Source organism: Trypanosoma brucei, chromosome 11, assembly GCF_000210295.1.
Source record: "Trypanosoma brucei gambiense DAL972 chromosome 11, complete sequence".
NCBI lineage: Eukaryota > Euglenozoa > Kinetoplastea > Trypanosomatida > Trypanosomatidae > Trypanosoma > Trypanosoma brucei.
In genome coordinates, this window is record NC_026744.1 from 1,071,748 (window position 1) to 1,098,587 (window position 26,840).

Here is a 26,840-nt window from a genome sequence, read left to right on the forward strand (position 1 = left end):
GTGCTTGGCCGACAAACTTCTGTTGTACTGGAACCGTTTCCGAAGGTAACGGCCCCTGTCGAGTATGCCACACTTGTTGCGAGTCGCGTTTTGACAGATGTCGTGAAGGAGATCCGTGCGCAGGTAACGAAAGCACAAAAGAAACGTGGCCCCATCACTGAGGTTTGTGTGTACACTTCTGGTGCCTACTCCGAGTGGCAGGTGAAGGCGCTTGGGCTTCTACGCGAGTTGTATGAGGCCAACAACAAGTCATTTCCCGCAGAGTTCTCGAAGGCTGTGATGGCGCGGCGGCAGGACTGGATGACAAAAGATATCCTTCCCGATGTGATGGCTTTTGTTTCTTTCACCAAAATGAACGTGGAACAGTACGGGGAGGAGGCGCTAGCATCAACTCCAGCAATTAACGACATGGAAGTATTGAAGGAGGTACATGCGAGCGTATGCAAGTTATCAGGTGTGCCAACGGTACATATTCTATCCAATGAAGACGAGACGTACACAGAACATCGTGTGGCACGTAAGAAGTGCCGTCCGGGTGAGCCTTCCGTAGCCTTTCCGGACAAGAAGGCATGAGTTGATTTTTCATAAGGTTTGTTGAGAATACACCATTATAACGCGTGCCCTTGCAAGCTTGTGAAGAGACGAAAAGCCAAAAGGGAAGGTTGAAAACAGGAGTGAATAATATATATATATATATATATTTTCTGGGGAATCTGGAAGGGGGATGAGGACATGTGTCAATACTGATCAAGGGAGGTGAGGTCGGTGAAGCTCTAGTTTTTCCCCCTGACTTATAACCTTTAAAAGAAGGATTTCCCTTATGTTATTTCGTGATGCGTGAGTGTATAGATGCGCGTGATAAAATGCTTGATGAGAGAAGGGAGCTGACATGTTTGCTATCGTGTCAAAAGGAGGGGAAAATGTAACCCTTTTCCCCTCCTTTTGTCTTTGGTTGTGCCCGGTAGTGCTCAGACAAATCTCATTTTTGTTTTCTACATCGTCCCGTTCTCCACTTATCCTGCATTTTGGCGTGCTGCCATCTGTGCACCATCGCATCCCGCAGTGCGAAAGCCACTTCAACTCCTTTCCCCATTTTCCTCGTGCGCTGCTGAATGTGCATTCGTAAGAGAAGGCAACGTGGCTTGCATGTTTTTATCGTGAAAACAATATATATATATATATACATTTATTTGTTTATTCATTACTGAATTCCCAGATAATGCAACAATTGGTAATTGGTTGTAATTATAAATGAACTATTAAGGAGGTTGTGCTTTACCCTCACTCACTGTCATTCTTCTTTGGTGTTAGTGTCAACGAAACGTCTTTTTTTAAAGTGGTAAACCCCATGCTAGTCACGTTTAACCGCTTCCTCTCCCCCCCCTTTCCCCCCGTATCATTCTTTAGGAAGGTGATTTGGTAACTATATTGTTGAAACCCCTCTTAGACGCTTCTACATTCCTTGTATTGAACGCATATTGCCGTCACTGCGGTAACTGCATTTAGTTACTTTCCTTTCTGTGCTTCTTTTTGTAGAACGCAGGTGCCGGTTTGAGAGGAATGGGGCAAGCAGGTGGGAAGGAGCAGAAGCGCCAACAGGAGAAATGGGAACCTCCGGTGGCGACGGATATTGGAAAAAAGAAGAAGCGTCATGGCCCTGATGCGGCGGCAAAACTGCCGAAGATATACCCCTCCAGGGCCTGCCTCTTGAAGCAACTACGTCTTGAGCGGTGCAAAGACTACCTATTGTTGGAGGATGAACTACTCACAATGATTACGTCGCAGTGGGACGCACAGGAAAATCTTGAGGAGGGTGCCATGTCACATTATGAAGCAGAACTAAGCAAAGTAGATGCTTTGCGTGGGATGCCACTCGAGGTGGGCACCCTTGAGGAGGTTATCGACGATACGCATGCCATAGTTTCCACAGCCGGCTCGGAGTACTACGTTGCGATGCTTTCGTTCGTTGATAAGGAAAAGTTGGAACTTGGTTGCAGCGTGCTACTCCATGACCGCTACCATAATGTTGTGGGGCTTCTGGAGAGTAACACAGATCCGCTCGTAAGTGTCATGAAGGTTGATAAGGCACCGCAGGAAACCTATGCTGATATTGGCGGATTAGAGGATCAGATTCAGGAGATAAAAGAGGCGGTTGAGTTCCCTTTGTCACATCCTGAATTGTTTGATGAAGTCGGCGTAAAGCCACCGAAAGGAGTTATCCTCTACGGTGTCCCAGGCACTGGTAAGACTTTGCTCGCAAAAGCTGTGGCAAATCAAACGAGTGCCACGTTCCTGCGCGTGGTGGGGTCTGAACTTATTCAAAAGTACTCCGGTGAGGGACCCAAACTCGTCCGGGAATTGTTTCGTGTGGCTGAGGAAAACAGTCCGTCCATCGTTTTTATCGATGAAATTGATGCAATCGGGACAAAAAGGTACGATACAGACAGCGGTGGCGCCAAAGAAGTGCAGCGTACCATGTTGGAGTTGCTCACTCAACTCGATGGATTTGATAGCTGTAATGATGTGAAGGTCATTATGGCAACAAATCGCATCGAAACATTGGATCCGGCGCTCATTCGTCCGGGCCGTATCGACCGGAAGATTGAGTTCCCGTTTCCCGATGAGAAGACAAAGAAGATGATTTTTGAGATTCACACGAGCCGCATGTCCCTAGCAGAGGATGTTGATCTGTCGGAGTTCATCCACGCAAAAGACGAGATGAGCGGGGCTGATATCAAAGCCATTTGTACCGAGGCTGGTCTCCTGGCCTTGCGCGACCGGCGCATGAAAGTATGTCAGTCCGATTTCGTAAAGGGAAAAGAAAATGTGCAATACCGCAAGGATAAGGGTCGCTTCTCCAAGTTTTACCTTTAGCGGCGTGGTCGGGAATGAGTTGTGTGGGAGGCGGGATGGGTGTAAAAGTCATGCAAAGCACAGGGAAAGGCCACAATTCCATATGTGTTTCGACTTTTCTAGTGGCCGCTCGTTCCCTTTAAACTCGTTTCCCTCACTGTCCCGCCTATACCAAAGGTTGTGGAGTGCCTTTTCTCCCATAATCCCCTCATTTATTACTTCGCTCTGATGAATCTGACAGATGTTGAGTGAATACGGGACTGTGTGTGCGCATGTGTAGTTGGGTTATATATGCGTCCGCACCGTGAAGAGAAACGACGAGACCGTTGATGTTTCTGGTGTCATGAAACGTACAAAGTGATGATTTCCCCCCCTTTCATCTTCTGACACCTTGCGCAGTACATTTTTCAGCGTTTCTATGCATATTTCAAATATGTGGGGCAAGTAAAACCGTTTTCTTTTTGTTGGTTCTGTTTTGCACTACTTTGCGGTATATCGTCTCCCCGTCTTGTTGTTCCCTTTATTTTGCATTCGCCACAAACGCGGCCTTTGGTTTCCACAGTAGACACGCAAAATACAATCAGTAAATAAAAAGGTAGCGCAGAGGCGACAGGTGGCACTGACAGTTTGCCACTTTTAACGCACTTGTCTCTGCAAGATAGCAGGGAGGCTGTTATCTTTCTTTTCGGTTGAAGCTGTTTTTTTTTTGTTCTATAGGTGTATTTATATTCTTTTTTTGTTATTATTATCGTTACCCTTGGAAGACAGCCAATCACTTTGTTGAGTCGCAGGAATGATGCTCGCAGTTATCGTAGCTTTTGCGGTCATTTTTTTTGTTACATTGGCTCTTGCCGGCCGGGGGCTTCTTCCTTTTTATCGTTATCCTCCCATCGCCCTCAACCCAGACGTATATCAGTCGTTCAAACTTGTGAAGAAAACTCGCGTGACGCATGATTCTTTCATTTTTCGCTTTGCCCTCCACGCCTCGCATCAATGCCTTGGTTTACCGACGGGTCACCACATTCGGTTCCGTGTCGCGTCCAAACACAACTTTACGGGCACCCCACAAGTTGTTCAGCACTCTTACACTCCCATTTCATCAAATGACGACAAGGGATTCGTGGATTTCCTTGTGAAAATATATTACAAGGGCTCCAATCCGGCATTCCCCAACGGTGGGCGGCTCTCACAACATCTTGACAGTTTGTCCATTGGTGAGGCTGTGGAGATGTTAGGCCCAGTGGGGAAGTTTCAGTACATGGGAAACGGTGACTATACGGTGGAGATGGGTAAGGGAGAGGTAAAGCGGCAGCATATAGCTGGTTTTGCAATGGTTGCTGGTGGTACAGGGATTACACCAATGATGCAAATTATTCATGCCATACTTAAATCACCTGAGGATCCCACGCGGCTTTGGTTAGTCTATTCCAACCACACAGAGGAGGACATTTTACTGCGGGATGCACTAGACGAGGCATGTAAGGACCCGCGTGTGAAGGTATGGCACACTCTCACTCGCAGTGCCCCCCCGGATTGGGCGTATGGAAGAGGGCGTGTTAACGAAGAGATGCTTCGCACTCACCTCCCCCCACCGCAGCTGGAGGAGGGCTCAGTAACCGTATTGTTATGTGGTCCCCCGCTTATGCTTCAGGACGCAGTGAAGCCAAACCTGCTCAACATTGGGTACTCACAAGACAATATATTTACCTTTTAATGAAACGTTCAGTAGGGTTTGTTGTTGGTGTTGTTGAGGGCAAAGGGAGCGTCGCAAATTCAAGTGCTCTAGCGGACGAGTGTAAATAATATGAACAATAAAACACAACCGAGCACGTGCCAACAAATGGTGACACGCATAGCCAGTTGGCACAAAGACTGCACTGGAGCTGCTCCCTTGTGCATCGTCTCTCCATAATCCCCTTCTTCGGTCGTAATCATGCGACGCAAATTTACAATAACAAATGAATCAGCTCAGTGAGGTTAAGGCACCGAGACACATTTCTGTACAGTTGTTACAACAGGTGGAATGAATGAGGAATGAGGGAGAGAGGATCAGAAAAGGACTCAACTGTGGTTGCTTGTCGCGGCGTTTCGTGCAGCTTTCTTTCAGTGAAGAAATGGTTATCGTACGATCGTACTTTCCCCCACATACACTCCGTTTTCTTGCCTTAATATGATACGGTGTGGAAGCAAAACTCTGACAGTGATTTCCCCTCGCTCGTGTATTTTACCCGTCGTAACGAAATGATATTTTCCGTGCTCTCTTTTCTTCTTTTCACCGCCAGGCCGCAGAGACGGTTAGGTTTGGGAGTGATACCGTTTTGTTTTTGTTTTTTTTGTAAAGGAGAGAGTAATAAAGACAAAGTGTTCTGTAACCTTCCTCTTTTGTGTGTGGAAAAATAAAAGAGGATACAAAGAGGGGAGAGAGGCGTATAGTCATCAAAGTTCCCGAGCGGGAAGAGAAGAAAAGGGGGAAAAAGTAAAGGGACAGGAAAAGAGGTCGAAATACTCGTTCGTCTACAGTCTTTGCCTTCTTTCAGCTGTGACTGAAGCGGGGAACTCAAGTACACTTTTATTTGGGTGGGGGAAGTGAGAGTAGGTTCTCTAAAAAAGAATTTAACGTCCGCTGCGTCACACACACACACATATACACATATACATATATATATATATATAGGAAACTAGGGGGAAAAGGTAAGAAGAAGGGAGTAGGTAATTGTAAACGATAAGAGTCTGTCAAAAGGTACAGGTAAATCGACAGAAACAAACAGTAGGGACACATTTTCACTTCCAACCGACCCAAATACATATATGGAAACGAAAGAGAGTTGCAGGGAGCAGGACCCTGACGTGGTGTGTGGACAGGAAGAAGCACAAACCCCTGAAGCCACATGTGGGGAAGAAGCGACAGAAACACAAGAGGCGCCCGAGGCTACAGAAATGAAAGGAGAGGAACAACAGGACGACAATCCTTCGTGTGAAAATGAGGAAGCACAAAACGCCGGTGCTCCCCCTGATGAAGAGGAGGGAGACGTAACCGAACCCCCGGATGCAACAGTCGGGTCCCATACGTCACAGGAAGCTGGAGTGAACTCCGTTACTGCTGAAGGGGGTTCCGCTTGCACTTCCCCAAAGGGCGTAAGTGTTACGGCACCTTCACCTACTGAAGACAATTTTCCGGATCGACAACCACAAATTCGACGGCGGTTGTCATGTGCAGGGCTGCGAATCGGGGAACACTCGCGTCAGGTCGATGAGGAATACGGTTATCCTCCGTCACATTATCACACACTTACTGTGAATTGCGGTGGTGCCAACGGGGATGGCGATAATATTAACTGTGGGCAACCCTTTGCTCCCATGGCGAGGGGAGTGGGACTTGTTGATCTTCCGTCCATGTATGCGAAAAAAGATAACGCTAATGGAGATGCCGTTCTCCCAGCCGCCTCACTGTTTGCGCATGGAAGCCCGGGGGAGGAATGGGAATCCACCTTCACCGTTAAGATGGGTTTACATGCCAATGATGATGACTGATTGAAATGGTGTTATTGTTCGCCCTGCGAGTTCCTTTCTTTTCCTTTCCTTTCCTTTTGTTTTATTTTATTCTTATCCTTATTATTTTATACCATTGTTTTAAGCAGTAACTAGTTTACTCCGTTTTCCTCCTTTTTTTTTTTGCGTCTGTGTTTTGTAACACTATTGCTTGTAGGGTGAGAATGGGATATTCCGCTAAGGAGGGAGAGGGGTTACAAAAGAAGAAAAAAAAAAGAAAAGAATGGGATGGGATGGATGGATGAGAAGGGGGGGGGGGACACAAATCCAACATAACCTGAAGAAGAGCGTACTTTTGCATGCGTATGTTTTTTTTTTGTGTGTGATTATGTTGGATTTGTGTCCCCCCTCCCAATTCTTTTTTGTTTTCAGTTTGCCTCCTTCCCGCTGCGAAGTGTGTAGTTATATTACGCCTCTATACCCTTTTTAAAATTTGACAGTTCCTTTTTTATTTTGATGATTTTCATTCTTCCGCTAATGATGGTGGGTGCAGCCGTTTGGTACGGCACAGTTTTTCTTTTTCGTTTTTTTTTTATTTCATGTATTTCCATCCCTTTTTCCCTTTTACACATATCCTTTTCTTTTTGTATTGCAATTGCACACATTTTGTTTCGTTTCATACTGGCGGCCGCAAGCACCCGCATGATTACAGAAAAAAAAAAAAGACATATGTGGATGGGGCGGATGAAAAAGAAACTTGTCTCATATTTTTCACACGCATTTTCTTACCGTAAGCATTGGTGAGGGTACACGTGTGTAAATTTATTGCCAGTGCGTAAGCAGTTGGTTGAAAGGAGATTTAAAAACAAAAAATGTTGGAGGTGGAAGGCGCAAAGAGATATGTTCTTGTGTGAAGAAGGAAGGTTGGAAAGAATAACATGGTTGATCCCATGACATGTAAATACGCGCATATAGTAATAATCAAAAAAAAAATAAAAATAAAAAGAGGAAAAAAGAGGAAATGCAGCCACCTACGGTACATGAAGCACAGGGCGTATATGATAGTAAAACCAGAGACACCGGGCTGCACCCATCATTTTAAGTGTTCTCATCTTTGCCTTTTTTTTTTCTTTTGCATGGCTTTACATCGCTGAATGGTCTTTACCTAAATGCGGGAAAGTGTATGTATGAATCTGTATAAATAAATAAATATATATATATATATATTCGTGTGTGGGTGTGGGTAGGTGTGTGGGAGAGAAAGGAGGGGATTTCATGCGCATACATTTATATGTCTATGAAGTATGTGCGTGTGAAACAATTATTCCTTTGCTCCCTTTTTCTTCTTCTTCTTTTGTCTTGTTTTCCTTTTTAATCGTTTGGGAAGCTAAGATACGATTGAGCCATGATAAGAAAAAAAAATGAATAGATGAGGGGAATAGACAGTGTAATTGCAAAAAGAAAAAAAAAGCAGGGGAAAAGCCTTTCCCTCTGTTCAACTTTATTTTTCTCCCCGTCGTCGCACTCTTCTTTTTCATTTCTTCGATTTTTTTTCCAAAAAAAAAAATCCCCTTCTCTCTCATTTGTGCACCCCTTTCTGATTTACGAGAGTAACGTTGGGGGAGAAAAAGCATGAAAAAAAAAGATACGTGGGATCTTTCAATAATTATTATTGAGGGTTGTTGTTGTTATTATTATCCGTATCATTATTTTTGTTATTGCTTTTCCCCCGTTTGTCTCCTTTTCGTCTTCGCCTTTGTTGTAATTTATATTTCCCACGGTTTGTTTGTAATTGTTTTTTTTTCTTTTTTGCCATCCCTTTAATCAGAAGCACCCACAACACCTTACCCGCAGTTTGGTAGGGGGAAAAAAAAATGAAGGGATGTCAAGGCATTTGGCACATTTCGGAGGCGAGCAGGAAAAGTCAAATAAAATGAAAAGAAATGGGATGAAGTGAAGTAAGGATGAAATGCAGCGAAGTGGATAAAAGCGGAGAAAGGAATGCGGGGGGAGAGTGAGTGATGTTTAATATTCGAGAAATTTTCTTGAAAACATGTGTGAATGAGTTGAGTTGATTGAGACGTTTTGATGTTTTTGCTGCTGTTGTTATTGTTGTTGTTGTTGTTGTTGTTGTGTTTTGCTGTTGAATGTAAGTGACCACTGATTCGGAGTGCATACGGTTTTGGTCCTACCTTATGCTTTGTGTTTTCATGTGCGTTTTTTTTTTTTTTTGGGGGTACCCTCTTCCCAATGTGTATGTTAGCGCGTGTACGGGCTTGAGCCACGTGGCTTGAAGATTTCGCCATGTGTTTCCCTCCTATTATTGTTATTTATGGAACTGTTCTTTTCCCTTTATTCTGCTTTGCGTTTTGGTGGGAAAAAGAAGAGCACGCCACAAGGGAGAAACAGTGAAAAGCAGAAGGGGGAATACTCATAAGCAATCAGATACAAAGGGAAAGGGAAAAAGAAAGCATAAAGAATAGGAGCACAGTGAGGGAAAGAGCGGGGCGAATCATTCATCATGATTCCTGCCCTTAATGGTGTTGTTACAAAAACTGTCCTTCTCGTGCGACCGCGCTACGCACAACAGTTGGAGCTCCGCGCCCTTACAAAATACAAATTACACGAGGCCGGTTTTATCATCGTTCGTGAAGAGTACCGTCGGGTGAATGAAGAGCTTGCTGATAAAATTGCCGTTCAGCTCGACCGCGCTGCCTTTCTTAGTGGCACGGCGGCTCCCGAAGAGGTGGAGGCAGTTAACGAGGGTGATAGTGCCACAAATGGCTCGCGGATGTTCACACGCTCGCACGTTACAGTTGGCGCACAAGAACTTGTGGGGAATGCGTACTTATACGTCCTGGCCCATCGGGATTGCCACGCAGAGCTGCTTCGGTTCCTTGACCGCCTTTTTGCTGATGAGGATTACACAATGCTGTTGATGAGTATTAACGAAGAGGGAAAGGAGGCAGGTGCAGCTGCGGGGTCAGCGGCCACTCAACAGCAGGGTGATTCGCGCGGCCCGTCTATTCAATGCCCGCTATTCTGCAATGTCACAAGTGTCGCAGCAAAACAAGTTGTTCAACTGCTATTTCCACGTATGCTTGTCCACGATGTGCCGAACCGTACGGTAACGCGTGAGTATGTGCAGGCGGAGTTGAAGAACGCGTTGATGCCTGCGCTCGTTGAGCTGTCGAGAGCAAAACCAGAAAACCCCATCCGGTGGTTAGCTGAGCGATTGTTGAATACAAACGTGCGGGCTCCTCCACTAATATCCGCAGCTAACGGCGATACTGAGGTTACAGAACAGTAGAGGGCGGTTGCAAGTGCTTTCATGAATGAAAGGAATGCGTTACTTTTTGTTGTAAAATGTCCTCACACATTTGAGAGTGGGCAGACGATACGAAGATAGAGGTGGCGAGTGAAAGCAGTGCGACATTATGGTGGTGGCGAATTTTTGGTTGTGTATTATTGTGTTGCTTATGTATGTGGCGGCTGAAGGTACGAATGGTGAACCTTCGTAACACAATTCTTATGTTCTCTTGTTTCTGTCCCATGTGCTTTTTTGTTTTGTGATTTGTTCTCCATCATGTATAGTTGCACTAGATGACACATGTGAGGAAGTACAAGTGGAACTGGGATAAAAAAAAATCTTTAAGGATTAGTTCTACGTAGGGTTGGCGAAATCCCTGCGAGTTGATGTTGTTTTTTTCCCTCATCATTGTTGCTTTCGTCTTGAGCGTATTTTCAGTTGGGTTTTGACTTCTTTTCCTCCCCCTTTTGTGTTTATTTTTGTTTCTGCCCCAAGTAAGCTAACTTAAGGATGTGTTGGTGAAGGTCAGCCTCTGTTACTCGTTAAAGTGCGTGGGTGCGGTGCACTCATCTCAGATGACGAACACGTAGCGGTGGTAAATAGCTGAAGTGAGCGAACGCATGATAAAATGTCTATTTTTTGAGGTAAAAGCAAAAAAAACAACAACAACAACAACTGTGGGGTTACAAGTGAGGGAAAGTTTTGGATGGTGTATTTGTCGTTCATCCTTCCCCATTTATATTTTTTGGCACCCTACAAATTCTCATGTGATGTGCTGTCACTGCTACCCCCTCTCTTTTTCGTATGGGGTCGGAAGGAGGGTGGAACTGGAGAGTGAGTTGATTTCGCGTGTCGGAAGCGATTGCAAGACAGGCATGATTGTTATCGGCAACGCTGATGCGGAAATGAATGAGAATAACTATGATGTGGTGTGCATGTGTCGGCATATGAGCATATATTCATATATATATATATATATATATATGAATGTTCCTCAGCGGGCCGCGCTTGCGCTGCTACAATTACTGTTGTGGTGTTTGTAGCCTTACCATGCGTGTAAGGTATACGGACGGTTAATTTTGGGTAAAAATAATGAAGCCGTGCATTTTGTTTGCAACTGGTTTTCGGTCGCTCTCGTCCATTAGCCGGTACTTCGCCTCTGGGAGGTGACCGTGGGCATCATTCGGTACTTTTAGTTACCATCAGGAGTGATCTGTCAGGAAGGCTGAGAAGAAAATTTCCTCCACTTTTCCCCGCCTAACTTTATCTACTCTCTACCATTTAATAATCGATGAAATGAAATCACAGCATGACATGCATACAGGAAAACATTACAGGGCTGCTTTTCTTGTGTTGTTGCCTGTCACTTTCGCTATGGGTACTTTCGACTTGCAAAGCCCATGCTGATGGGGAAGCCGCAGAGCCAAACACCAGCTGTTCGTATATGTTGATGCTCGATTGTCTTTTACATCCTGAGGCTACTGAGGTGGCGACCCGACGTCTACAGAAAACAAATAGGTGGAAATGGTGGCGTAGTGGCCTTCCAAGTGGATCGGAAGTGCATGTGCATCCCCCTCCAGCGCCTTTTGGGACGTGGAATGACTTTCTGTTGATGGATATTCGCTCTCCCCTTTGTGGTAAGTTGTCAGGGAATGTTATGGAGAGTGAAATAAGTGGGACCTCATTCGCTCTTCCTACCGTAGGGCGAGTTATTGTATTACGTGTCGTGGAAGATAGGTGGGTTCCAAAAGAATTTACGCGCACCCATTCGATTGAGTCACGAGGCGACAAACTTTCCCGATGGCGGTACCCCCGTCAGTATTTGAGGCTACGAACGGCACTGAGGTGGAGCGGGTTGGGTGTTCGAGTGGCTGTACTCGACAATGGTGTTGATGCGGCGCTTTTACCACAACGGGATGTAGAGGGGATACCGAATTCTGCGGGGGAAAAAAGTGACTGGTCAGTTGCACTATGCAGGAGTTTTGTGCCCGATGTGCCATGCGAGAACCGCCGTGATTCACATGGCACCTTCAGCGTGTCCGTTACAGCTGGCAACATTTCCTTGACTAGTAACCTTCGCAGTAACGAAGGGTTCGGCAATCAAACCACGTCCTTTACCGATGCGAGCACCGCAGAAGAAATGCCTGCAGTGAGTAAACATTACGTGGGCGTGGCCCCTGGTTCTACTGTTGGTATGTTTCGTGTGTTCGACGATGCTCGGGGCTCAAAGACATCGTGGCTGGTGTCTGCTTTGAACGATGTGTTGCAGTGGCGAGCCGATGTTGTGAGTTTGGCGTTTGGTGGCACTGATAATATGGACACCATTTTCACCGAGAAAATCCGTGTGTTGGCAATGTCAGGCGTCGTTGTCGTTGCGGCAGCTGGAAACGATGGTCCAACAATGGGAACAATTCACAACCCCGCTGACCAGGCGGAGGTATTGGCGGTTGGCTCCCTTGGAACGGTTAATTGCCGCATCGTTGCGAGCGTTATGACCGCGCACCCTGGCCACGATGATGGAGAAGGAAACTGCACAGACAGTCGTGACCAGCGGTGGGTCTCGCAGTTTTCCGGCAGGGGTCCGTCTACGGTGGAATTCCCATTCGGCGCTGGTCGGGTACGGCCGGATATTTTGGCGCTTGGAGAACATGTGGTTGGTGTAGGGCGTGTGATGGAGAAGTTTGGTATGAGTGGTGAGGAGAGGGTGCTGGGGCTGCAGGTATCTCACGGCACAAGTGTTGCAACGGCACTTGTAGCTGGGGTTGCTGCGTTGTGCATAGAAGCACTACGGACTCTGGGTGACGGGACACGCGTTAACGTCGCACTTGTGAAGGGACTTTTAATTGAGACGGCTGTGGAGCTGGTTCCTAACACTGAGAGCCTTAACTCTGTTGAAAGGGTTCTGATGCAGGAAAGGAAGAAGTACTCTCCACAGGGTGCCGGGAGCTGGTCAACCGAAGGAGATGCGTTCTTGAATGGGAAGCGACGGAGAACGCTCGATGGGGTCGATATGGTCCACACTCTATTTCACTACCGGAACGTACTTCAGTTCAGTCGTTTGAGCCAAGGCGGTGGGGAGGTGTGTCCCACATGCGCGCTCTCTCGAATCGAACTGAGGGCCCACGAATACGATCGACTACTGGAGGTTTTTGCGTTCCCCAAGGCTGTTGATGCAACGGCCGACCATCACCTTCCACATGGTGGCAAAGGACCAGCCGCAGCAACATTAGGCCCCTGCCTGCTCAACTGGCCTTACTGCGAGCAGCCTTTGTTTCCCTCTGCAGCACCTATCGCGTTTAATTTAAGCCTTCATAATGCTCGCTGTGAGTCCTCGCGGCTAAATCTCATTTCGCCAAACGTAACAATTTCAGGAGCCGAAGGTTTTTGCAGTACGAATCGCGTCTGTGAGCCAGGTTATCTTGGTGCCGAAATCGCACAGCAATTGGTGCTTGTGCGAGCTGATGCTTCCCTTGTTATGTCTGCCCACAGTGGATGGCTATCACTATTTGCCCTTTCACCTGCGAATGCCTCCACGACGCAAATACCACCACCTACGTCAGCGGCTGAATCCAACTCTCCAGATTCTTTCGCTTTGGATAGGTACGATCTTATTACAGTGATTGGATCTGTAAGACTTGCCTACCTGTGCACGGCAAGCGGTGAACATCAGAAGGCGAATGCGGATGTTGACGAATCAGGGGGAGTTCGTTCCGTTACTGTGCCCTTTAAATTACCGGTTGTGCGGCGCCCCTCCCGACTTGAGCGTGTGGGTTTCGATATGAGTCATCAGTGGTTTTATCCTCCAGGTCAAGTACCTGATGATGATATCCGTCAAGAGAGACATGTACTTCACTACCGCCGCGGCAACGGGCGCCTCCGCGGCCATGCTGTGCGAAGCCGCTCGGGAGAAAAGCGGTGTGGTGCCTACGAATGTGAGAGTGATCATCTCTATACAAATATGGCACCGTTCTTCTTGTATCTTCGGCGGGTTCTTGGTTTATTTGTTGAGCAGCCACTGCTCACTTACCTACCATTCGGTGTTAGCAAGATTATCGGTTTCGGAGAGGTTAACGCGAAGAGGGATGTAAAGAATGTTTCCGCAGCGGCGTTGAAGCGGTATTATGGGAACATAGGCGCTCTCATACTGTTCGATGTGGAGTTACCGCTTTTGCAGATGGAGCGTACTCTTATTTCGGACGCAGTTCGTTACGAAAAACTCCACTTACTAGTTGTGAGCGAATGGTTCAGCAGGAGCATAGCACGGGGAACCTCGTCTCATAGTTCAACCCCCGGTGGATCCTTATTTCCCTCCCTTAAAGGCAACCAGAACGTGAATTCCTCCTTTTGCGATGCTGATGAACCGAAGGTTAAGAGTAATGGGTGTCTACCAAAGGAACCTATGGTTTTGGACGGATCGTCACATGTGCCGTCGTTGAATGCCCTTCTCCGTGATGTTTCTCATGGAAAACTTCAACTGGACACAGAGCACGTGGTTAGTGGCGAGCTAGTTTTGGCAACCTGTCCACACCACTCGTACAAAATGCCTTCCAGTTTTTGGTCCATATCATCGTGGATTTCTTGGCTTTGGTTTGGAGGAGCGCAGCGCGCAGATGGTTGTGTGGACCGGCACTTGGGCGAGATTCAATCAGCAGGAGTGGTTCTCTGGCCCCCTACTGGTGAAAGGAACAAACAAGGAGACGAGTCCCACAGCGAACTAGGCGGAGAACGTTCTAGTGCAGACTCCAAACCTACAGCAGTTTGCAGTGTTGCAAAAAATTGGGCCAGAGGTCTTTACTTTCTTAGAAAGTTGAAGGACAGCGGGGGCAACTTAAACTGCGACGACGCGACCAACGGTTGTGGTGATGGTACCAAACAACGGGAAGTGGACGTTATGCACCCCGTGGGGCAATCTGCGTTTGTCCCCATTTTTGGTTTCGTCGGTTCAGGTGGTGACTGCTTGGGTGAAGATGGTTTGTTTGACAACGAGGGGTGCATGAAGGGAGCACCTGCCGCTGAATCCTTAAGGCACGCTGGTGGGCGTGTGGTCCTTTTTACTGATTCCAATAGTTTCAGTGATTTGCCACGCAGCGCAGCCACACTGCATCGGCTGAACCTGTTAATCTATGACACGTCGAGGCTACTCTCTCGGTCGAGTACAGAAACTTCCTTTGCAGTTGATATTTCTCATAAAATTGAGGCTATAGTGCGTGAAGAGAGTTTTCAACCCTCCCTCTCACTGGGCCTCATTGGCGACTTTGTGAGTTTCCTCCACAATGGAGGGACAAAGAACTTTATGCAGGGCGTTGACTGTCGCCGTTCGGACGGTACGAGTCTGGGACATGATTGGAATGATATCTCGACCTCCGAAAAGGCAGAAAATGGCGGACGGGACGGTCTCCATGCTGCAAATGAGGAGGATAAGGCGAGTTTGCTTGCCCTTCGTTTATTTCAGGGTGCGCCGCAGCGGGTTGCGATAGCTGAGAGGGTTCGTGCCGTTTTAGTTGGCTGGGAAGCGGCCATTGCCTCTGAAGCTGATTATACTGAGACAGATGCGGTGATTACAGATGGAGATTGTAATGGTTCATTTTTCGTTCAAACCGCGGATTCGAGGAAACTGTGGTCTAATTGTACGTACGGCGGTGAGGGAGTTAATATGATACTTTGGACGCACATACTGGGTCTAACATTTACGACGTTAGTGCTGTATGCGACCAATTGCCTCCGATGCCTGTTGGAGAACATGAAGGTTGTGGCAGTGGAACCATCTGAGTAGCGCATTGTATGGCGAGCGGACGCATAATGAGAGGATGGGAGGCGAACCGTGCTCTAAATTCTGCATACCTTGTTTCAGGCACATATATATATATATTATTTTTTAAAAATTAATGACGTGTCATTGCATGCATGCACCGTTTCATACTGATGAACTTATGTACACCCATAACTGTTGGTTGCCTCTCCACTTTTCTTAGGTACTATTTGACTGAATCAAGGTAATTCTGTGGCCTCTCTCTTTTTGTGTTGCGAAGGCATTCGGCTATTGTTCAGCTCGCAACTGACTTCTTGTTGAGGACCACAGTAGCGCACATTCACTGAAGTTGTACGGCATCACGATGAAAGCCAGGCGGGCTGCTCGCGGCTCACTAAAGGAGCCTAAGCAAATTCCTTACACAAAATCCTCACCATTTGTAGCTTCTGCTCAGGCACGAGGTGCCGGTAACTTACTATGGAAGAAACCAATGGCTTTCCTGTCACGTATGGTTTCGGTGGTGATGGAAAAGGTTCGATCGTCACCGAGTAAGCATCTCAAATACGGCGATATTTTGCGCGACATTCCCTTCCATGTGCACAACCGCATTATCAGTTACTTCTCGACGCATCCAACCCTTTGCGTAGAGGTGTTTGGTGTTTCCCACGGGCAGTGTATCCGCTTCACCCATGGGCCGTGGGCTAGACAAACAGCAATTGTTATTGGTGTGCGGGGCGGGAAGCTTTGGGTGCTGGACAAAAATGGCCCTGTGATGGCCCGACCCTTGTTTACAATAGAGCAACATGACTGGGAAAAGCTTTTGCCGGATGAGGAGCTGCTGAAGCGACTCAAAGAGGGACTAGAAGTGGCGCGACGAGGTGCAGAGCTGGACTATGATCCCGAGCAGCGGGAGTTTCTGCAGAAGGCGCCTGATTTATTTGTAGAAGTGGTTGATGACGACATGGATTATGCAAACGCTGGCTCCTCGGCAGCATTGAGCAGCCGAGGTAGCTGCGCCAAAACCATTCGAAGTGAGCGGTATACCAGCAACGTAAACCCGGTAAGAGGCATGGACGATGGTATTTTTGAACTTCCTGAGCGGTCCCGAAAACGCGTGATTCTCGTTCCTCAGATTGCTCAAGTAACGGGAGACGCGGGATGGGCTGGTGAGGGTCTCGTCGTGGTGAATGGGGGTGGTGTGAGGTCTTTTACATCTTCCTTATCCGCCTCGGTGCTTTTGTAATCAAGGGTACAATATGAAAGGGTCTGGGGCCTGGCTGGAACAAACTACAACCAAGCGTGTTGCATGAGTGTGCCTTAATCGTGTGTGATTCAATATGGCAATCAACGAAGGGTAGGGTAGAAGAGGAATTGAAGTAATCATGCGCATTAATGTATTTTTAGTGCGCATTATGCGTGCTTTTGTAGCCGCTATTCGATTCTCTCCGCTGTATGACAAACTTTTTACTCCTGGGCGTTCCCTATTTGTTGCAACCACCTTTGGTGTCTCTTATCATCAAGGATATTAGCGCCCGCTGCCACCTCACCTCTGTCCTTTCTTCATGTTTACTTGTTTCGATAAGGTCACGTATACATGAGTTATTCTTGAGGGACTAGGGCACAATGAAGTAAGTTTTTACCTTCTTGGGGTCGCCGTTTTCCACCTCATATGAAGGAGCGTGTAGAAGTTCCGTGGAATGTATCCTGGGTACCCGCTACCGCTGTTAGGTCGGCACACGGAAATATATATATATATATATATTGAATTGGATCGCTTCATCACTTGTTGTGGGTTTGTCCCTTATCTTGGGGTTAAAGTTTATTTCCCGCTAATCATTAGACGTGACTTACGCGATTTGGTGGAAGGTTGTGCCGTGTTCCTTTACACTATTTGGTGTACTGCAGTATGCCGTATGCCAGGGGCAAGCTGCTTAGCGTTGGCTTCTTACGAAAGGAGTCCCTGGCGATGCCGGCCACCTCAACGTGGTGCCAGGGTCCAGTACCCCGTATCATCGGGGGAAGCCAAGAGCCAGCAGCGTTCCTTTCATGGGGAACACTGCTGTGCTCCGGCTACGGCATCATACAGCACAGGGATCAGCAGCGTCTTGCTGGGACACCGTTTTTCATTTGTCGGTCCCTGGGCACGTGCCAGCGTGCCATCAGCAGTATCATCCGCACTAAGATGCTGCTGTCCGGTGATGTGGAACTCCAAAAAAGGATTGCTAATTGACATCTTTTGGAGAGTCCGGAGTGGGGGGCTTCTTGCCCCATCTGCTGTATTCCGTTCATATGCGGAAATACAACAAAAATTATAGAGGGTGTGTATTAGGATGAATGAAAAAGGGAGACTCTGCCACAGTCGCCAGACCGATAGCATCTCAGGGCTCTACGGTGATGGCTGATGGCCGCGCCAGTGGGGGGAAACTCCCACGAAGGCACGAAGAAAATTCTAAAAAAAAAATTCTGCTCCAAAGGTTGCTGCATTACGATTCGGAGCTGTTGCGGATTATCGCTTATTTTGTGAAGGGTAGGGCATATATTTTCTTCAGGGCGACAAATGATCATCCGAGAAAGGTTGTATTTTATGAAGAAGAAAAAGATGGAGTGGATGCTGTCAATGACTTGGCTGATGAAGAAGGTCTTGGTTACATTATATACGACTTTGCGAAAGAGAGAGATGAACCCATACCGACAAAATTGCCGGAAACGTGGCCCGTAATTGTGTTGACATCTCCAGATCCAAATAACTACAGACGCTGGAAGCGGCCACGGGCTTGCGAGCGCTTTTGCATCAATTGCTATGAAGAGGTGGAACTGAAGGCTGCGGTTGCGTGGAGGCGGCTGTCGAAGTTGGACGAAAGTAAAATCACCGAAGCTCACATCATAAACCTTGAGAATGAATGGCAGAAAATAGAAGGATGGATTAAGAAGGTGGGCCCACTGCCCCGCCACGTACTGGAAGGTGACAAACCCTATTGTGACCATGTTAGAGAAATAAATGAGGCACTGGCAGAAATCAGTAGAGGCGATGCTGAACACTACATGAAGGTGCTGAATAGTCGAGTTGAATGGCGCGAGGACGGGACTACATACATGTTAGCTAAGTTGGTCCGGGTTGTAACTGAGAATGGAGAAGAATGCAGAAACAGAGCTGTTTCCATTGATATTGAGCAGAAATTGAGAGTGTGGGCGGACACAGCATGTATGCGAGACAATTACCTTCGAAAGGTTTTTCGTGGGAAAAAAGAGCAGGCCGCTGATGAATTTGAAAATGTGGGCATATATGCCTTCACGATGGGAAATGTTGTGCAGACGATTGTGACGCACCTGCGGTATCTCCCTCGCGTTGGAGAAGAAATGGATTCAAATGTATCCGCTCTGGCAAGTGGTAATGCCGTGGGACGTGTTCCAACTTCACTTCGTCATATTTACCCCGAAACGACAGGCCAAGACATCAAGGTTGGGTGCCTTTACCGACCTGTACAGGGAAATTTCCCCGTTGTGGACGCCTTTTTCTTTGTAACTGAGCCAGCTGTTGATAGAGAAGGAAGAGCGATCATTACAAGAACAATTGTTCTGCTCCAGGCGACAGTGGCACCAACGCATCACACGACACGAGCGAAGGTAGGTAAGTTTATCAAGGCAATGAAACAATTGTTTGGTGAATGGGATAAGCTCGCAAGAAACTTGAAATGGGAACTGATTTACATACAGTACAGTGACAGCAAGCCAATCGATGTGAGGCAGAAGTGCGAACCAGTTGGGGGCAGACGCGATTATACTACAGAGTTGTGGAATAGAATCAACCAGTTTCAAGTGAAGATGGAAGGGAATATTGTTAAGGAGATCACCCAGGATGAACCAAACGCTATTGCTGGTGGCCCCGCTGCCTGATGCAACATCTTTGCATGTTATGTTATGTTGCAACGAATTGAGGAGTCAGAAATAATTATAAAGGGAAAACTTTTAATATCACCTCTCCTATCACTGACTAGAGAGTGGTATTCTCTAAAAGGGGACAAGTGGGTTTGTAGGCTTTATAAGTGTGCTTTTGTGCGTGTAGTACATGTTACTTCTTATTTGATTGACTACACGAATGATCGATACATTTGAAGACTTTTTGATTAGCATTACGAAGTTGACGAACACTCCCTATACCTCTGTGTAGGGAATATTTGTATTTTGTTGTTTATTAAGTTTCCCTACTGCGAAGGTACGTGATGATTTTTTTATTTTATTTTCTAGGATCCTCACGGCTCGTCATTGTTTCCGTTAGCATTCTCATCGTTATCATTGTTTATTTATGCATCCTCACGTATAAAGTGAAGGTTTATGAAAAACGTCTTTTCAACCGTCATAGCGTTTTTTTTCTTTTAATCGGGCCTCTCGGAGGGTGTGTTCTTAGAAGGTGGGTAAATCATGCGATCCACCTCAAGTAACTGAGAGGTGAAAATCATATGTGCCATACGCTTTTCGTGGCTTCCTGTTCTTGATTTCCTGCTGAGGAGTTGGGTTTATTAATGCATTTGTACCTTTATTTCTTTTTTGTTTTTTTTTTTTAAATTTCTTTTTTCTTTTTTTTTTTTTACACAAAAAGTAAGTTGATGATGCTGGTGAAAAGCCATAGAGGAATATCCAAAGAGGCATTCACGGTGCCCATTACGTGTGCGCCCCACAATTTTCCGTGATTCAATTTTCGTTTCACAGCAACATTTAAAAATGTTTGGTTTGTTTATTTGTGGAAAATAGTTTCGTAATGATGTATTTGGCAAATTAAAAACTTTATGGATGATTAGTGTACACACTGCTACACGAGAAACTGAATACAGAAGGAAATGAAATTATTTTTATTTTGTGAACGATATTGAGGAATATTATATGTGGAATACTTCCAGTATGAGGGAATAAGGAAATATGTAAAAATGCAAAATGACTTACAGTTGTATTGTAAAGAATAATGAATAATACTCATGAGTTACAGTAACACAAGAAATAAAATAAGGCAGACACTTCTGATAGTAAATTGCAACATGTGTAGTGACACTTTACCAATATGGCTTCATATACCTCATGTAGTTTATGTATATATTTCAAAAATGGAAACCCGTTGCTATCATTTTCAGATACTCAACATTTATGCGCGATTATTTCCTATTGGCAGAAGCAAGTTTATGTTTACAGCTATGAAGTTTGGATGAATGAATTGCACTCATCTGTCAGTAAATGAATTCGGATGTTATTTTTATTTTTATTTTTTTAATTGCATGCAGCTTCTCTTTTGTGTTATGAATTCTCGAGCATGTCAAAGTTATCATCAGTAACTTCCTTCATGCATATAAAAGTGTAATCAGGCATTGGAAATGTAATTGATGATAGCAAACAACCATTCAATACCTATTTTTGAAAATGTTATATGAGTTACACTTCCTTTAAATTGTACTGCATGCAATACCCATCGTAACATATGTATGGAATTATGTGAATTATTTTCTCTTGCTTAATACGTGTCTGGTTTGAAGTGTGAAGATAATGTTTTATATTTATCGTTACATTCAGTATTTTGTTTTTTTAAATTTCGTAAGGTAAGTAAGGCACGTACTATTTTGTATGCAACCGAGAATTCTACGTTTTGCATAGCTTATCGCTAAAACTATTGTTTCCTATTTCTCATGGCAATGCCACATTTATTTTTTTTGCTTTTCAATACATACATATATATAAGTATATTATTATTTTTTTCTGGAATGATTGTGTGTTCTGAATGGAAATTGTTGTTTGAGTTTTTCCTCCCAAGAGAAAATTTTTTTCATACTGTCATACCTTATTTGTGCTTAAGTTGCTGTGAGTTCTTAACACCTGATAAGATTTGTATTGAATCCTAATTTCAATAAATAGTTTCCACCTGCCATATTAATTCCTAATATTTATTTATTGTATATTTGCTTTGGTTTATAAGCGTATCCATTTTAAATTTCCTCATCTTTTATCCCTTTTTTAAAATTTATGTTACAAAGAAAGGAAATAACACAACGCACTCAATTAAGATTATTATTCAGAGAGTGAAATGAATCAACAGGTTCCTATTGAAGGAAGGGGTGACATTGAGGGAAGGAGACGAGAGCGTGAGGAGGCTGCGCGTAACGATGCGGAACCTCCAGCAGTGCAGCAACGAGTGGAGAATAATAACCAACCACAATGGAGACTTTTCAGCTGCATTGAAGCAGTTTTGCTGAATGGTCGGGCTCATCCTGAAAATGTGAGTGTAAATGATTTTTTGAGGCGTAATTTACTCGATGATATCGACTTGGATCAACGTCTCCTGAGAGCATCAATGTTTGCCTTTGTACAACGATGCGAAGAGTATATTAATGACGTTAATGCGCTCAATCGAATATTCGCGACAACAGAGTATCAAGTGTACAAAGTTTTTGCTACTGCTTACCCCCTGTTGTTCAGAGAGGGAATATTGAATCTTCAGCGCTGGCAACAAGCAGATGAGGAAGTAAAGGCCGGGTTACAGGTGAATATTCGTGGACTGAGAGATGGAGAGCGGCTTTGGATTATTGTCACTAACATGTTGAATGATGCACTCGATGTAGCATTGGAACGAGCTGCCCAAACAGCTGCTAGTGCTGTCGAAATTAAAGGAGTGTATGATTCCATTTATGATGCGAAATGGAGTTATGTAATGTCGGGTTATCGTAGAGAGCCACTTGGAATGAAAGTGTTCGATGGAAAACCACAGCGCATATGGACCGAAGCGGAGGTGGATATAAATCCTGAACCTGCGAATGTTGATGCACGAGTGCCGGAGAGACCTTATGGTTTGGAGATTTTCGTTCTCACTTCGGAGAAGGGTTGGCCATACGACAGGTTTGCATCGAGGGACGTTAATATACGCAAGAACAATTTTAAACATGTATACATCCGTCGTGAAATTATGCGCGTGTGGTATATAATCCAACGAGGGCTGCAAACATGGTGGGTGGAAAAGACAGCTCGGAGAACACCGATACATATTGTTATTGGTACACCTGGTATTGGAAAGTCGTATGGAGTTGGATCATTTTTGCTTCATTCATTGCTTCACTTCAATGATGGAATGCTTGATGTTGTTGCATATTTCGTGGGTAAAATCGCTTACTTAATATATAACAAGAAACCCGGAGAAGAGGGGAGGGTTGAGAGGTATAAAGTCCCGGAAGATGCCGTTGACGCAATAGCTGCGTTAGTATCCAAGAAAAAAAAAGGGCACATCATTGTTGACATCGGTAACGACCTACTTAAACCGCCTGGTGAGCTGCGCCATTTGAGTTGGGGTGTAACTGTCCTCACTTCCCCGGATACGGCACATTACGAGGAGTGGGCAAAGGACACGGGAGGCCGCCGAATTATTATAAACTGCGATGATGTGCGTGACATGAAGGCATTTGTGGCATGGAAAAAGCTGTGTGTGCTTTCGGAGGAGGTGCCGCGCGACAAAACGAGGCAGCAGTTAAAGGAGGAGCTTGAAAGCGAGTGGAAAATTGTGGAAGAGCGCATTGACATGGTTGGTCCACTGCCTCGTTTTGTTTTCTCAGCCCCTGACTATGACGAACGACTGGAAAGTGTGCGTAAAGAAGCTAGGCAGCTCGATGCCCAAAACGGAACGAAATATGATAAGATTATTAGTAAATCTAAGGGCTGGCAAAATGATAAGGTAACGCACAAATTGGTGAAGATAGTGCGGGTAAGCTCTGGGACTGTCAATGTCGATTCATATCGTTGCAGATCGCTTTCTGTCAACATTTGGAATATGTTGATTTGCACATTATTTGGCATTCTTATTGGGGAGATGACGTCAAAGGAGATTACATTATCAGACGAGTGTGTTGGGGCCAACGCTTTTGAAAGGCTTGCGTTGCTTTCGCTTCTTTTCCCTCGAGTTTTTAAAGTTATCGCAAACAACTTGAAATACCTGCGACGAGGCAGAGAAATAGCTGACCGTCGAAGCATACTGAACGACATGGCTCCTCAGCAGTTGAGACTCATTGGGCAGAAGGCCTTACCTGCGGCCGACCAGCGACCAATTGATAATTGTGAATACATGGTTCTCTACCTCCCTGCCACAGGCAATGAACCCGTGGTGGATGGCTTTTTTTTCGTTGAGGGGCGGCTCAGGAGAAACCGTGACGGAACAGCGCCACAGACCACTCCAAATATAGCTGTGCTTTTACAAGTAACCAAGTCGGAGAGGCACCCCACCGCTACGGATAAGGTGAAGAAGTTCCGAGAAAACATGGCAAGATATTTTTCTGATTGGGGTGCGTTTTCCCGCAACATGGTTTGGGAGATGATATACATTAATTCGGTTAACGGTGGCACGATAACCCGCAGGCAACTTTGCGAAGGACCTCCCGATAGAGCTAGAGGTGGGGGCCGAGGTCCTCTGGGACCGCAAACATTTTGGGAATCCATCGACCAATTCCAAGTGACACTCAAGGAAACGATGCAAGCGGAATTAATTCAGGCATATCGCCGAGAATCTGGCATGCGAGATGCACCAGCATTGATGGGACTGGCGGGAAGGCGGCGCGCTCGTGAAGAGGTTGTGGAGGGGCGAGGTGACGTAGCAATGAGACGACGTGGAAGGAGATGAAGACGCGTAATTGTTTTTTTGTAGCAGTGCACGGCGTTGCTGTTAAGAGTGACAAATGCTTAAAGAGGAGGGAACCAACCATTAGGAGGAGCGGGTTCGTTTTTGTACCTGGTTTGGTTTATGATCACAACTTGAAGTGCCCCGTTGCGACTTTTCAAGTGTGTTGTTTGTCCACCAGTAATGAGCTTCCGCAGCTGCTGCAAGGAAAGGGACGTGATAATTCACTTGAGTGCCGTAGGTGAGGGAAGGGAAGTGGAAATGAAGACGACTAAGGAATAGCAAAAGTAGTATTTTATCGGCTAACGCGTAACTGGAGTTAAGCCACATCGTAATCTTAAGGGGCACAGAGAAAGACAGAAATAATGTTATCGACGGACGTAAGAAAACATTGTAACGTTTTGTTTTCATTTGTGCTATTACCAACTAAAGAATTGGATTATACTACACTAACTTTTCACATCTTCTTTTCATTTATACAATCTAAATTTTCCATCATGGTAGAGATAGGGATCTATAGACCAATGATAAAAGGAACAAAAATGTAATAGTACTTTTCGTTTCTTCGCCATCCGTGGTGGAGAGGGCGTATTGGAAACATGCCTCAACTAAAACTCCTCTGAGTTGTATTTCCAGTAGGTGTCATGGGAGAGAGATTGTGACGGAGTGAAATATGCAAACATTAGAAGCAGTTACTGGATGTGCTGTTTCATATACGAGCTGTTATAATTATATTATACATGTTAGTTATGGTTGCAGTTATGGAGCAGCTCTTGATGGTGTTCTTCGCAGACACGCAGCTGGTGACGTGATTGTGTCCATTTTCCTCTCTCTCTCTCTCTCTCTTTTACTCTCTTTCTTCAATTATTTGTCGGTGGGTAAAAATACTATGATATGTTGTCTTCTCTTTCCTTATAATCACTTCTGTTATCCTGGTTGAGGGTTGGCAGTTGGGCCTCTCTCCACACGTGGGAACCTTAAACTTATGTTTCTGGTTGCCTCCAGCAGCAAATCCCATATCATCATCAACATTGATATAAAAATCATGCAGTGATCATATGTAACGGCCGCAGTGGAGTGACCATGGCCTCGTCTATTGACCCACATGTGCGAACTTATTTCTCTATTCAAGTCAATGGGGAATGGTGTATATCCCTCCTTGCAATACCCCAGAGGGTAAAAGTTGTTGCTGTTTGGTTAATAATTTTGCTATTCTTAGTCAGGTAACACTAGACATGGATAATTTGTTTGTTTACATGCGGATGCGTACAATATTGGAGTGGAGGAAATAGATTATATCAGCCTTAACGAATTTCTTAAATACTACACAGTTTTCCTCAATGAAGTGCTGATGTGCGTTTACCGGTACATGATCCGTTTGTGTCGGGATGTATTACGAACCCTGAGGAGGTCAGGCCGCTTGCATCCACATGTTTCAATTGCGATAAATGACCGTCAGAAGAGTGTTCAAATTGTTTGTGTTGGCAGAAGGATCGTGAGGTTGTATGTTTTCGTTAGCGATGGGAAACACGCTGTAATTTCTCAACACCTGGATAACTTGAGTTCAAGGAAGTGATCGATTAACGATATTTTAGCTGAAGGTTTGTTGTGGAATTCATTGACTTATATGACGAAGCGAATGTCTGTCTTATAGCAGTTCACCACAAAGACATTGAGCAGTACACGAGACTCACTTGGAGTTGCCGCTAGCGTTATTCTCCTTTCCACATCACAATCAATTTGCACGAAACACATTACAGTCAGCCATGGGCAAGCAAGCTGTTGGAACCATTGCGTATATTCAGTACATTAGAAATGGACACAGTACTTATGTTGAGTGCTTACTCTCAACTATCCCTTTGCCGGACGAAGGCTATGAACCTAAGCAACTACGAAATATTAGGTGCAGGAATTAATACGATGGTATACATTATGAGCTATAGAGGTTACAATATTGAAGACGCAAAGGTGTACACAACCGCAGTTCGCTCAATTGTGGCTATGGGTGGCGTGTTGTTTTTTGTAAGCATGAGATGGAACTGGAAAGACTTCCCAACGGTGAGTATGTATGATATAATTCTTCCAACAGATTGAAATGTTGCGAGACACAATGCCTTTAATATTGATGGTATTGCCAGTAGTAAAGGTGCGGCTGTTTGTCAGTTTGATATTTTGGTAAATAAATGAACTCCCGTGCCTTCCATGAAAACAAGACCTAATTTTCTTGAATATAATAAATACCCTCAGCCTGCTGTTGTGGACCAAATGTGGTCATCTCTCACCTTCCAGTGACTCGGATATATCAATGGATGTATAACAATAAAGTTAAAGTTGCCACGAGAGAAGTTCGCGGTCCCGAGCTCTGAAATAAGTTTTCCTCACGGCACGGGCTTGAGGGAGTAGTGGATCTCATCACTGATGGTGTGTTAACATGCCCTTCAATGAGTAAAGGCATTTGCCCAGATATGATCATAAATTCTCATGGATTCCTGAGCCGTATGACAGATGCAAAGTTGCTGGAACTCGTTAGCTCAAAGGCGTGAGTGCATTCACGGAAAAATTAGGCGGTGGCACTGCGTTTGGGTACCGATAAGGATAAGGAGCTGGATGAGGAATTGATACAACATCGATACAATTATCTTCACGGAGATGATGTATATTTTCCACTCGGGCATAACGGGGAAGATGATACGCACTTATGTTTTATTTGACCCCATTTATTACCAACACCTCAAACACATGTTTACTGATAAGATTAATGTTCATGCCACTTGGCGGGCCCCGTTTCATGCTGACGAGGTCAA

The 26,840-nt window shown here is 45.3% G+C and overlaps 12 protein-coding genes across 12 annotated transcripts; 11 read left to right on the forward strand and 1 right to left on the reverse strand.

Annotated features, from left to right (window-relative positions):
• Window positions 1–1,560: 1,560 nt before the first annotated feature.
• On the forward strand, window positions 1,561–2,874 carry TbgDal_XI4280 (proteasome regulatory ATPase subunit 2, putative; the record flags this gene model as incomplete). Its single annotated transcript, XM_011781272.1, has 1 exon — window positions 1,561–2,874. The coding sequence occupies one exon, from the start codon at window positions 1,561–1,563 to the stop codon at window positions 2,872–2,874; it is 1,314 nt and encodes a 437-aa protein (XP_011779574.1).
• A 772-nt stretch (window positions 2,875–3,646) lies between these two features.
• TbgDal_XI4290 (NADH-cytochrome B5 reductase, putative) lies at window positions 3,647–4,567 on the forward strand (the record flags this gene model as incomplete). Its single annotated transcript, XM_011781273.1, has 1 exon — window positions 3,647–4,567. The coding sequence occupies one exon, from the start codon at window positions 3,647–3,649 to the stop codon at window positions 4,565–4,567; it is 921 nt and encodes a 306-aa protein (XP_011779575.1).
• A 1,094-nt stretch (window positions 4,568–5,661) lies between these two features.
• Window positions 5,662–6,384, forward strand: TbgDal_XI4300 (T. brucei spp.-specific protein; the record flags this gene model as incomplete). Its single annotated transcript, XM_011781274.1, has 1 exon — window positions 5,662–6,384. One exon carries the CDS (start codon window positions 5,662–5,664, stop codon window positions 6,382–6,384), a length of 723 nt encoding a protein of 240 aa, XP_011779576.1.
• Window positions 6,385–7,637: 1,253 nt separating this feature from the next.
• Window positions 7,638–7,976, reverse strand: TbgDal_XI4310 (hypothetical protein, unlikely; the record flags this gene model as incomplete). The annotated part of the gene is made up of 1 exon (XM_011781275.1): window positions 7,638–7,976. One exon carries the CDS (start codon window positions 7,974–7,976, stop codon window positions 7,638–7,640), a length of 339 nt encoding a protein of 112 aa, XP_011779577.1.
• An 887-nt stretch (window positions 7,977–8,863) lies between these two features.
• On the forward strand, window positions 8,864–9,652 carry TbgDal_XI4320 (hypothetical protein, conserved; the record flags this gene model as incomplete). The annotated part of the gene is made up of 1 exon (XM_011781276.1): window positions 8,864–9,652. One exon carries the CDS (start codon window positions 8,864–8,866, stop codon window positions 9,650–9,652), a length of 789 nt encoding a protein of 262 aa, XP_011779578.1.
• A 620-nt stretch (window positions 9,653–10,272) lies between these two features.
• Window positions 10,273–10,695, forward strand: TbgDal_XI4330 (hypothetical protein, unlikely; the record flags this gene model as incomplete). The annotated part of the gene is made up of 1 exon (XM_011781277.1): window positions 10,273–10,695. The coding sequence occupies one exon, from the start codon at window positions 10,273–10,275 to the stop codon at window positions 10,693–10,695; it is 423 nt and encodes a 140-aa protein (XP_011779579.1).
• A 266-nt stretch (window positions 10,696–10,961) lies between these two features.
• TbgDal_XI4340 (serine peptidase, clan SB, family S8-like protein, putative) lies at window positions 10,962–15,425 on the forward strand (the record flags this gene model as incomplete). The annotated part of the gene is made up of 1 exon (XM_011781278.1): window positions 10,962–15,425. The coding sequence occupies one exon, from the start codon at window positions 10,962–10,964 to the stop codon at window positions 15,423–15,425; it is 4,464 nt and encodes a 1,487-aa protein (XP_011779580.1).
• Window positions 15,426–15,765: 340 nt separating this feature from the next.
• Window positions 15,766–16,644, forward strand: TbgDal_XI4350 (hypothetical protein, conserved; the record flags this gene model as incomplete). The annotated part of the gene is made up of 1 exon (XM_011781279.1): window positions 15,766–16,644. The coding sequence occupies one exon, from the start codon at window positions 15,766–15,768 to the stop codon at window positions 16,642–16,644; it is 879 nt and encodes a 292-aa protein (XP_011779581.1).
• Window positions 16,645–17,795: 1,151 nt separating this feature from the next.
• Window positions 17,796–19,295, forward strand: TbgDal_XI4360 (RHS2, fragment; the record flags this gene model as incomplete). The annotated part of the gene is made up of 1 exon (XM_011781280.1): window positions 17,796–19,295. One exon carries the CDS (start codon window positions 17,796–17,798, stop codon window positions 19,293–19,295), a length of 1,500 nt encoding a protein of 499 aa, XP_011779582.1.
• Window positions 19,296–21,465: 2,170 nt separating this feature from the next.
• TbgDal_XI4370 (retrotransposon hot spot (RHS) protein, putative) lies at window positions 21,466–24,039 on the forward strand (the record flags this gene model as incomplete). The annotated part of the gene is made up of 1 exon (XM_011781281.1): window positions 21,466–24,039. The coding sequence occupies one exon, from the start codon at window positions 21,466–21,468 to the stop codon at window positions 24,037–24,039; it is 2,574 nt and encodes an 857-aa protein (XP_011779583.1).
• A 1,348-nt stretch (window positions 24,040–25,387) lies between these two features.
• Window positions 25,388–25,612, forward strand: TbgDal_XI4380 (hypothetical protein, unlikely; the record flags this gene model as incomplete). The annotated part of the gene is made up of 1 exon (XM_011781282.1): window positions 25,388–25,612. The coding sequence occupies one exon, from the start codon at window positions 25,388–25,390 to the stop codon at window positions 25,610–25,612; it is 225 nt and encodes a 74-aa protein (XP_011779584.1).
• A 239-nt stretch (window positions 25,613–25,851) lies between these two features.
• Window positions 25,852–26,130, forward strand: TbgDal_XI4390 (hypothetical protein, unlikely; the record flags this gene model as incomplete). The annotated part of the gene is made up of 1 exon (XM_011781283.1): window positions 25,852–26,130. One exon carries the CDS (start codon window positions 25,852–25,854, stop codon window positions 26,128–26,130), a length of 279 nt encoding a protein of 92 aa, XP_011779585.1.
• Between the last annotated feature and the right edge of the window lie 710 nt (window positions 26,131–26,840).